Source organism: Eptesicus fuscus, chromosome 11 (assembly GCF_027574615.1).
Source record: "Eptesicus fuscus isolate TK198812 chromosome 11, DD_ASM_mEF_20220401, whole genome shotgun sequence".
Taxonomy (NCBI): domain Eukaryota; kingdom Metazoa; phylum Chordata; class Mammalia; order Chiroptera; family Vespertilionidae; genus Eptesicus; species Eptesicus fuscus.
In genome coordinates, this window is record NC_072483.1 from 83,105,639 (window position 1) to 83,117,497 (window position 11,859).

At 43.5% G+C, this 11,859-nt stretch overlaps 1 protein-coding gene across 1 annotated transcript; it reads right to left on the reverse strand.

Moving 5' to 3' along the window:
* Positions 1 to 5,426: 5,426 nt before the first annotated feature.
* CTLA4 (cytotoxic T-lymphocyte associated protein 4) lies at positions 5,427 to 10,911 on the reverse strand. The gene is made up of 4 exons (XM_008146435.3): positions 10,756 to 10,911; positions 7,440 to 7,787; positions 6,877 to 6,986; positions 5,427 to 5,531 (listed from the first exon to the last, which is right to left on the reverse strand). The coding sequence occupies exons 1-4, from the start codon at positions 10,862 to 10,864 to the stop codon at positions 5,427 to 5,429; spliced, it is 672 nt and encodes a 223-aa protein (XP_008144657.1). The 5' UTR covers positions 10,865 to 10,911.
* Between the last annotated feature and the right edge of the window lie 948 nt (positions 10,912 to 11,859).

Below are 11,859 nucleotides of genomic sequence, written 5' to 3' on the forward strand. Positions count from 1 at the left end.
TAGGAAAGGAATACTAGAGAATGCTAGTCTTTATTCACAGAGCCAAGCTTTCTGTCCTTAAAGACTAGTCATAGTTAAAGATAACTTTGATGTGCCAGGATCAAAAGAAATGTTCCCAGGAGACTAGAGACTATATCTGAGTTGCAGTCAACTACAAAGAGGAAAGCACGCCTCATTTTCAACAAGGTGAAGAAAATAAGTTACTACTAAGATGACTGCAGGATGGAGCAAAGTGTTGTCAAGGGGAAGCAAGAAGAAAAAGGAAACATCCTAAGGAAAGGGCTGCTGTACATGAGAACTTGCTTGCGTTGCGGTCTAAAATTTCAAATCACCTCCTGAAATGTATTTCCTAAATTTCTTCCCAGAGAGAGCCTCCTTTGTTGTTGTTGTTCGAATAGATTAAATCACTTTGTGTGACTAATGTGTTTGGAAAACAGTGTTGGTTGCTATGGTAACCTGACTGCCTGTGATAAAGAGCATGTGTCCTTTCCCTGGGCTGTTGCACGACTTCCAGCAGAATTTAGATCCCTTCTCAGTGTACTGCAGGCATCACTGACAGACCGTTGGGCAGTGTTGGTTTTGTGTTTTCCTCTGCAGCGTTCTTCAGTAGGATGGCTGAGGACAGGCTGAGTCACCTGGAATCTCTTGCTAGAGCCCTGTAAGGTTAAGGGGGAATCTCTTGATAGAGCCAACATCAGGCCAGAAACAATGGCAATGGTCTCACCGAGGCTTAACACAGCAGCCAGGATGGAGGTGAGAGGGAAAGCATCCTGAAAAGAACATCTCCTGGGCAGACAGTTCAGAGTGTCACCCACCGCAGAGCCCTGATGTGAAAATCAACAGACCTGGGCTCTCAGCCTGGTGCCAGTCCTGCCTCCCTCTGTGACCTTGGACAAGTTTCCTAATGTGACAAGTTTCCTAATGTCTCTGAGCCTCATTTTCTTCTAAAATACTTTCCAAGCTTCCCTCTCTAGTCCTAATCATCTCTGATGGTAGGCTCATGAGTTAGACCAAGGCTTTTGAAAATATGATCCAAAGACTCATTGGAGAATTAAAATCTCCAGGCCCTGCCTCCAATCTTATAAATGAAAAGCTCTGTGTCTGAGGCACCTCAATCTGTATGTCTCTCAAGTGCTCCAGACAATTACTGTGCACAGTAAATGAAAGAACACCTATAATAGAGTGCACCCGTGAAAGTAACCATTTCCAAGAAGAGGCTGAATGTCAAACTTCTTGCCATATAGATCAGAGCAGGTTGAATTCTTCTTAGAAAAATTTTTAGAAGATTAATAGCTTCCGCCCTTTGCAGGAACCATTGGCCCTGTACAAACATTTTGCATGTTTGTACTTCGGAGGGGTGGGCCAGGATTCAGGGTGCCTCCAAAATTCCAACTGGCTCCCTTCGATGTGCAAGCAGCATGTCTAACATGGGGGGGTGGGTTGAAGGGCTGTGGCATCTCCAGGCTTCCTGATGCCAGGTCCTACCATGGACAATCAGGGAACACTGGGGAGTTTCCCCCATTGGCCAAGATGTTGCAAGGGAATGTTCTTATACCAAGAGTGCCAAAAGCTACAAAGATGAATGGACAAGGCCCTAGTATGACAAAAGTTAATAAGATAATTGAATAGGAAAAACAGCTGTCCCCTTCCTATCCTTATAAGAACCACAGGTGAGCAGGAAGGGGGCAGGGGGGAGAGTAGGAGGATGGTCTTTGAGATGGGTGTCCACCATTCTCCCAGGTCGAGGCACCTGAATAAATCTCTTTTATATAAAATAAAACAAAGCCTTTAAGACGCCTAACCAGGTGCCAAAAAGAAGTGAAGCAATAGGAATAACTTTCCATGGAAAGTCATATTTCTGCTGTGCTTTGAGACCTCCCTAAAGAGTAACTTAAATTTGTAAATTCTCAAACTGGCTTTGCTTCAATTAACAGCACAATGACAGCAACATTTTGCAAGTTCAGTTCCAAGAAATTAAGTGTGTAGCAACTATGGAGATGGAAGAAAGTTCAGACTTTATATAAAAATCTAGTCAGTTTTAGTAACAACCCCACAGTTTAAAAGAGACAGAGAGAGTAAAAATGAGCATTTTTGCCTTTACACACACACACACACACACACACACACACACACACACACACACACAAGATTGGAAGAAACTGGATTCTGGATTGAGATAAAATTAGTACGTGGGGACAGGGTAGCCAGCTGGAGGTCACATTCCAGAGTCTTAAAGGTTTAATCCAAGAGATAGATTGACCTGCACTTAGTTCTGCTGGTCAAAGGGAAAAGGGAAAAGATATTAGGCTGAAGCCACCTAAGAAAACACAGCCATGTTCTGAAAAAAAGAAAGAAAGAAAAAGACAGTTGTCCTTCCCATAATCCCAGATATCCTAGCTCCCCAAGTCTCCAGGAAATTTACTTGAGCATCTATTGTGTGCCTAAAGCTGTAATGATTCCTATTTTGGAGATGTTTCCCCTGAAGCTAGGGAAAAAAGACATACGCATTTGAAACTAAAGATGAAACCCAATATAGTTGCAATACAGAAGGGGAGAAATCCACGTGGGCTTGAAATACCAGCAAATATAATGGAGGAGGCAGCACCTGAGATGAGTCCTCGTGGATGTAAAAATGAGGGGTAAAGACATGTGGGGGTAAAATATGTGGAAACAAGAAGTAGCAGAAATGGGAGTACCATGTTGAAAGAAAAGGAAGATGAGCAGAGGTATATGCTGGGAACTGATAGGAGTTGGGGCTGACCCAGGTAGCTCTATCCTGCTTCCCTTGTCATCCACATTCCTACCTGGGACCAGTGGTTCCAGTGAGAAAGGTTATAGTGCCCAGACTCCCCCTCCATTGTAGACCAAGCCCCACGTAAATGAGCAGAATCTTTGGGTCTTTGCAGAACCCTGATCACAGAGATGGAGATAGTGATGAAGGTTGGAATGCCATGAAACAGTTGGGGGCAATGATTTGGGGGGCAATGAATCTCTGAGTATTGCAGGCAAAGGACCTGTAATACACCCTTTTAAACAAACTGGGAATTAGAAGGGGCTTTCATCTAGGGACCAGATGCCCTCACCCCATATTTTCTTTCTCCTCTTTCAATGGAATCTCAGGACATACTCTTTCTTGCCCATTCTTCTGCCATAGGGAAAATTTTTGAGATAAAGAGTACTTTACTTTTTTGAGACTGAAGAGGATAATGCTTAACTCAATGAATAGCTAATAGTAGAATTTCAAGTAATAGTATAGGAGATACTAAGCTTAAATAAGTAGTCCATCATCTAATGGTGTCTGAAATATACCTGAGAGGCCCTCTCTATCATTTAGATTGGCCATCAACTATAAAAAAGAACGATCTCTCTAAAGACATTTGGAGGAACAGAAATGATATCATACTATCTATTGGGGGCTCCTAAATTGTGTGTTTCTTTATGGCTTCCAACCAAAAGCCAAGAGAGCAAGAGTTAACCTCAACAGAGTAGGAGCTCATTCTAGATAATTGCTATTACCATATATTGAAAGACCTATTCATTTTTATTTAACACTCTTTATGGAACGTATGGAATGCTCACTATGTGCTGTCTCATTTGTTTGTTAGCACTTGTTGGAGAGAGAGAGAGAGGAACGAAATGCCTAAACAGTGATTCTCAAACTCCTGGCTCCAATGCCTAAGTTTCTGATTCAGTGCATCTGAAGTTAAGCACTTAAATCAGTATTTTTAGCAAGTTTGTTCAGTTACTGGTGGTCCCTGGCCACACTGAGAAACATTTCACAAGACAAAAACAGGATGTGGAGGTCAAGAATGAGAAACCTTGTGTGGAAACCAAGCAGGCTGAGGCTACAATTGGTTAACCAAGAATCACAGAAGGCTCAGTGGGCCAGGCCTGCTAGCTGATAGTAGTAACACAGGTATGTTTTCCCCACATTTGTGAAATAGTTCATTTGGAAGCTTCAAGGAAAAATTCTGTTTGTCATGGAAGCAGATCAAAGTGGCTGCAAGGGGCATGGTTGACAACACTGGAGTTGCCATGACAACTGTAATGGGTGGCCCAGTAGAGTTGAGAAAGCTGTGGGTAAGAAAGAAGAGGTGAAAACCCTGTGCTAAAGAGAGTGCAGTGTGATTTATCAAGAACTGCTATACCTGTGGTAGCCCACTTAATATCTCAAATAGTTGTGAAGAAATCAAAAGGACCGGGGCTGAATTCTTCCAAGAATGGCTTACAGGTAATGGGCTAGTAGATAGCTAACTCTTGAAGCATTTGCCCTTTAGAATTTTTTTTTTCATTTTGTTCCCAGTATGTCTAATATTGGAGGCCCCACCTACTGCTGAATCAATCAATCAAAAGCAAATTCAAACAGAATACTCAAATACAAGGAAAATAAGAACAACTCTGAAAAACGACCACCACAGATTTTATTTAATTAAAAATATTATACATGTTGTTGCATTTTCATGGAAAATATTGAGTTAAAAAACACCAACAGTGTTAGTTTTCAGAACCCTTAATGCACCCCATTCTGCTACCTGCTTCTTTGTTCTGTCCATGGCATTAACCGTGCGTATAACTGGAGCTCCCTTGAAGCTCATACCCATAGAACTCCCGGAATGAGCCATTTTCTCGACAGTGGTGTTCTATCAAGTTAACTCTGGTTTCCTGAAAACCATTAAAAGGAGCTGGCATAAAAGCCCAAAGCACATGTCAACACCAATTCAGCCCAACATGTCTGCAAGAATCTGCTATGACCGTATCCAGTTTCCAGGCTAGTTAGTAGGTGATCTTATATTCTATCTGGTGTATTAGTGTCCTGAGCCCCTTCACCAAGCTTCCCCTGAACTCACGGTGGGAAGACACTGCCATATAGTGTTTATATTCAAACTATCAGCAAGTACACAAAAGCACGTGTGGCCCCCATGCACATTACTAGCAAATAAAAAATACATATTGGTACAATACAACCCTTGGAATCACTGGCTCAAATATAGCCATGTGAATATTCTTAAACTATTCATTTAATTATACACCTGTTAGGAAAAATACCACAGCATTAAAAACTTAACTTGAAAATATCATTTCAGCTAGAAACGTCTCACATGGAAATCCTTTGCTTTCCCAGGACTGTACCATCCCTTAACTTACTTCCTTGATTCCACATCATAATGCTGCATCTGCATATTGCTCCCAAGTGATGCTTTTACTAAAATTGGATCTGATGTGACAGAAACATCCTGGCTCTGTTTTTCTGCTCCTTTGCTTTAAATTGTAGTATACCTAATGTGGGTTCTGCATCCAGCTTTACATTAAAGAGAGATGAATCCCCCCAAAGTACACAAATAAATGAAAATAACTGGATAGCAAAAAGGTGGAATTGCCTCAGCTCTTAGAAATCAGAAAATGGTCTTCCTCTTCGTAATGGTCTCTCAATTGATGGGAATAAAATACGGCTGAAATTGCTTTTCACATTCTGGCTCAGTGGGGGGCATTTTCACATAGACCCCTGTAGTAAGAGGACTTCTTTTCTTTAGCTGCCAAACAGAACAAGAAACAGTAGTTATTCTTGAGGAATACAGAAGTCACTTCTAACCATAATAGGACTCAGCAACTATCGGGTTCCTCCCCTGTTGAAAAATGAATGTTCACAGCATACAGAATTATAAGCCTCGGGAGATTTTCTTGATTGAGCCATTAAAACTCAGTTTAGATAAATAACTATGTGCTATGAATGCAAAATAGCAATTATTTTCCCTGACTGAAAGATAGAAGAAAAAGATTTTGAGAAAGCTTCAGAAAAAAACACCCCAAATGTGTATGATAAGTGACTGGATGTTGTCTGTGGGGGAACGAGTTTGATAAGATAATGAACTTTAGTTATTCTGGTTGAGAGCTGTATTTCTCATTTCTAGTCCTCATATACTTTTTATTACTTTCTGTCTGTCCACATCAGTTCCCAGTTTTTATCATCTAGTAAATTAAGCTCCAGGTCCAGCATACTATTCTGTGAGGTGATTTGTAGCAAATGAAGTAGGAAGAAACTACAGCAACAGAAGAGGTTGAGAGAGGGTTTTAGGAGAGAGAGAAAGGGGAGGGGGAGGAAGGGGGAAGTAGGCAGAGAGGAAGGCAGGGAGAGAAAGAGAATGGTGGAGGGAGGGAGAGCAGGAGTAGGGAGGAAAGAGAGGGAGAAGTTTGTGACAAAGCCAGCCGTAGGCAGCGGTGTGCTGAAAATGACTGTCAGAAAGAAATCCTGATAGGGGGCCAGATTCCATACCTTCTCTTCTACCAACAAATTGTGGTAAATAAAAAACGGGGTTCACTTTTGCTGGGCTGGAAGGGAGGGAGGTCAAGACTTCCCAAAGTTTCCCAGTTAAGCTGACTGGGAAACAGAGAGCCCTAGAGATGTGTTATGGGGACAGCTACAGTGTGGACAAGGAAGACACAAGTTGGGTTCACAGAGAGATGGCTTCCTGGTGAAGGAGAGGGATGTTAAGGGAGAGAGTGAAATTCATCCAGATGGATGGTCCTCTCTAGCGGCATTTTGCTCACCTTAATCTTGGGTTTCAGGGTTATTAACCAAAGCACATTGTCATGAAGATAAAGAGCAAAACAACTGCCCCATGTTGTTCAAACGGTTACTCAAACTGAAACCTTCTTCAGAAGCACACAAACATTCGATGTCAAATACACTCATCTAAAATATTACTCATCCTGAAACCTCAAAGGCCAATGCCTTGGGTTCTAGTGTGCTCTTTACCACTGTCCTTCGCCTTCCTCATTTATTGCTTCATCTCAAGAAAACGAAAAGCGTCGTCTGGTCAGTTGCTATCACTAAAGGCATCCCCATCCAAATTGGTGCGTTGTCAGCATCACACTCACCATTTTGCTCAAAGAAACAGCTGTGATGAGGAAACTGTAAAAAAATAACCCCGAACTAACTGCTGCAAGGATCCAGAGGAGGAAATCAGAATCCGGGCATGGTTCTGGATCTGCAACAGAAAGCAAAGCAGAACCTCCCTGAGCCACTCTTTAAACATTAGGGCCTCACTTCCATTGATGAAAAGCTGAAGAAATTTGAGCTTCCAGACTTTAATAATAGGGCTACCCATCGATTAAGTCCAACTACTGGGGCTACTGCCCCAGGAGTGTCATATCAGAGGCATAAGAGTAAACTGGATGATGGTTATCATTCCGGAGTGAGTGCCCCATCCTGCCAATGGAAAGAAGACCTTCTCCAACGCATTTTAGTTTATAGTCAGAATGCTGTTTGGGTTGCCACCCAGGCTATCAAAAAGGCTACCAGGTAGTATGCCAGAGAACTCTTAAAGAGAACTTTCACAATCCTATAAAATGAACCACCTGACATTAAGGAGCGAACCTATTTTCATGCAAAGAAGACAGCAGTGCAAAAGGTGGTAGGGTAGTGATATGGCTTTGCTCACCAATGACATAAATCTGGGTTCCATTGCCCATGCCCACATAGTAGGGAGGTGGGTACAGGAGCTCCACCTTGCAGATGTAGAGGCCCATGTCCATGGCCGTCAGCCCTTGGATGGTGAGGTTCACTTTGTTTCCACTGGAAGTGCCAGTGCAGGTGGAATCATCTAGGAAGGTCAACTCCTTCTCCACCATGTACGTTGTGGCGCAGACTTCAGTCATCTGGCTGCCAACCTTCCGCAGCACTGTCACCCGGACCTCGGCAGCTTTGCCTGAAGATTCATACTCACACACAAAGCTGGCTACACCCCGGCTGCTGGCCAGCACCACTGCAGGCTGGGTCACCTGCATCCCTAACATGGAAAAACCAAAGAAACTCTGTGAACCCATGTTCACCCACCACCAGGCCCAGGTAAAAGCCAGAGAAGATTTCTCTTTGATAGGCACCCTCCCATTAGCTTTCGGTTATTCTCTTCCCCTTAAACCAGCCCATCACTACCCGCTATCCCTTCCCTTTTCCACCGCCCCCCCCCCCTTTCCCTCTATCTCTCAGCTATCTTCCAGCTACTCTCCACAAAGGTGTTTCTTATTGGCCCTGGCTGATTTGGCTCAGTGAATAGAGGACTGAGGACTGACAGGGTACCTATGTTGGCCTGGGAACTGAAGGGTCCCATTCCGGTCAAGGGCACATGCCTGGGTTGCAGGCTTGATCCCCAGTGTGGGGCGTGCAAGAGGCAGCCAGTCAATGATTCTTTCTCATCATTGATGTTTTTTTTATCTCTCTCTCCCTTTCCCTTCCTCTCTGAAATCAATAAAAATACATATTTTTAAAGGGTGTTTCTTATTGGAAAATAGTTTTTTTTTTTAAGGCAGTTGGTTGTGCCAGAAAGAACATTGATGTGACAAACGGAAGACCTGGCTCTTCCATGAAATACATGATTTGTCACGCCTCCCCTATGGACTTCATTTTCCCTCACATGTAGGAAAAGGGGATGGTTAGATGGTATCAGAGTGCCTTCCAACTCTGGCATTCTAAGATTATAATACAACCAGAGGGACTACAGTTCAGGAACTATGAGCAGTAGAGCAAATGTTGGAGGCTGAGGTACAGAATATTGCCTTATATCTTTAAGCACCCCTCAAAAACTTTTGCCTACATTTCCCTGGCCCTGTACCTCGATTACCCGTGAGTAGCTGCACGTTGGCTCACTGTATCGGCCACCCCCTTCCCTGACATTACTATCATAGAATGAGGGAAGCTATAGATGAAGAAAGCCACAGAGCAGAGGGCACCGGGTCGTTTCCTCTCCGGGCTGAGGCATCCCTGCTGTTAACTTCTGTGGGCTTTTCCTGCCACTGCCACCACACCTTCCGCCACCCTCTCTCCTCACTTAAGCATCCTCACGGGGTGCTCTTTTTCTCTCTGGTTTCTACAGGATAAGAGAGGCCAGCTCTTCATACAATCATACAAGTGATATCCAAAACTTGGATTGAACCATCATGTCACTCATTCTGCTCAAACTTTTTAAAAAGATTTTGTAGTGATTTATTTTTTGAAAGAGAGAGGAAAGGAGAGGGAGGGAGAGAGAGTGAAACATCGATCAGCTGCCTCCTGCACACCTCTTACTGGGGATCTCTCAACCCGAGCATGTGCCCTGACTGGGAATTGAACCAGCAACCCTTCAGTGCATGCACGGAACAATTCCCAACTGACTGAGCCGCCCTGGCCAGTGTTCTGTCCAAAATTTTTGATGCTTGCATAGCACTTACTACAAAAACAAATAATGTAAATAACATTTCATAGCCTTCATGATCCAATCCCACCCTATCATTCCAGTCTGAGATTCCAGGATACCGCTTCCTGTGTATACATTACTCGGTATTGAAGGTGCTAGTCTTTTTCCCCAGGAATTTGTACTGGACAACATCCGTCCTCAGAAGAGACAGCAATATAGCAGCAGTCATTGCCATAGGTATTCCAGCAGCCTTGATTAGACAGACACTAGTCTCCTTCCTCAGCCTTCATCTTCATCTATCAGAGATGCCCTCTGAACACCCTCTGCACTGCATAACTTGATTACAGAAATTAAGTTCTGTAATAAAGCTCTGTATTAAACTTTTTTGTGCACTTATTAATAACACCTCCTCCAGTTTGTTGTGCCTTGAGAGCAGCCATTATATCCTGCCCAAATGGACAGTCGGTAATCATTAGTGAGTTGACTCTAAGCCGAAAGAAGACCAAGTTTCCTGCCCCATCCCAGGCAAGTTCCCAATGATCACTCCTAAGTCCGGTCACATTCCCGTTTCCCAGTGTCCACCATGGGAAGATTTCAGTGACAGTTTGAGATAAATGCCCTCAAAAGGAAATTTGAATATTTCTAAGGGTATTTAATCTTTAATGTGAAATAATGAAAGGCATATGAGTATTTCTAATTCAGTAAAAATTAAATCGTTAAACATCTTCGACTCTATACAAACTACATGGTTTCTTAGCGAGAAGGTCTAGCGAGAGATAAGATTGAAATTTAGTGGGAACGCTCATCACTCTACACCGCGTAACAAACCTGGTTTCGGCCTCTAAGGAGCTTTAGCTCCTCTGAAAACTGGAGAATCCGCTTCTGAAGTCCACAGGTAGGTAGCTCAGGCAGCCCTTAAGTATCTTATGCAAGGCCGATGGCTTGATTCCTTTTTTTGTTTTACCGTTTCAAACTGCTTTCATTTTTAAGTTAGCTAAGTAGTTTACAGAGTTGATTAAGAGGACCTCAAAATCTTGACTAGAGTAAAGAAGGCTTGAATTTTAAACAAGCTGGCTAATTGGTTTATAAAATTGAATTTGAGGGCCTTAAAACCTTGAGTTGGGCAGGGAAGAAGAAACTTTCCATGATTTTACTCCAATTAGTGTGTTGTGTGTGTGTGTGTGTGTGTGTGTGTGTGTGTGTGTGTTGTTGTTTTGTTTTGTTTTTAAGAAAAATCCTAGCTTGTCCTGATTCCAAGCTCAGATGTGTTCAGGACTGCAGATATCTTTTCTCTCTTAAACCACTTCATTAACTTTACAGTATTTCCCTTCCGTCTTACCGAAGTGCATGAAAAACCAACTCAGAGGAATTTCTTCATCCTCTGCAGTGCCTGGCACGCTGCGATGGGCTGCACCTGCGCTCGTGCGCTGCCGCCCGCTGTGCCCTACCCAGCGTGGACCGCAGAGCCTGGAGGTTGCAGGGTTACCTGCAGCTTCTGGCTTTGCTAGAAATCACTGCCCTTGACTGCGGGAAGAAATGAAAGCCGGGCGGGAGAAACACCTCCTCCACCTTCGTGGTCACTCACCTTTGGAGAAGACAGGGATGAAAAGAAGAGAAAGCAGCGCGGTGCAGGGCCAGGTCCTGGGGGGCAGGTGCCCCGGAGCCCCGCGCCTCGGGAACCCAAAGCCAGCCATGGCGCTGCGGGAGCGGAGCTCGGGCCTTCAGGAAGCAGAGCGAAACCTTTCAAGATCCCGAAGCTTTGAAATGTGTTTGAACCCACACAGAATCACGGACTTTATATAGCTGGCTTCCCCATTCAGCACAGGTAGAGGGCATCTGAATAAAAGAAGGGTTTTTGTTTTGGTTTTACGAGAAAGGAAGCCGTGGGTTTAGCTGTTACGTCGAAACGATAACCTCAAACACTCAAAGTAAAACTGAACAAAACAAGCCAACCTGCAGGTGGAAAATGTACTCACCTTGAAACTGAAGCTTTTTCTTCGCTTTGAGGATAACTCAGTGGAGACTTGGAAAATTTCCTGGAGTGCAGGAGTCCCCCCTGGATCCCAAGGGTATCCAATTGTGTAGGCATCCATTAGCATCCAACACATTTCAGCCATACCCCCCAAACTGCCAAGCTGCCCGCCCGAAAGCTACGGGCGGAATTAGTCTGGAGACATCATCAATAAAAGCTCTGCATCCTTTCCTGGGAGGCACCGTCCCTGGCTTTACAAATAGGAGTTCTCGTTTCTACAAGCTCCGTTTAGCATTTCTTTGAAAGAAAATACCAAAATCACAAATAAAAAAATGAACTGCTCTGCCTCTGGTTTGCCTCTGGTTTTACAGATTAGAGAAGAACTCGGGTGCCCTGGAAAGCCTCCACTCCACAAAGAGGAACTGGAGTTGGAGAAGGTCCAGAAAAAGTCCCAGAGATTCAAACTTTCCATAAGAGGTCAGACGTTGTTTTAATGGGATTTTTTTTTTCAAGCAGAAAATCCAACAACTAAGGTTAAATATGACTGAAGTTCTTCAGTTTATTAGGCAGGACACATGTTCATCTTATAAGAGAATAAATCCTGAGCCCTGAGGACCCTTCCTTAAAACTATGTCAATGATGAAAGAAATATTTATTGAAATATTTATTGAAAATCCATGATATTCCACTAAGGATTGAATAATGACAAGATGAAAA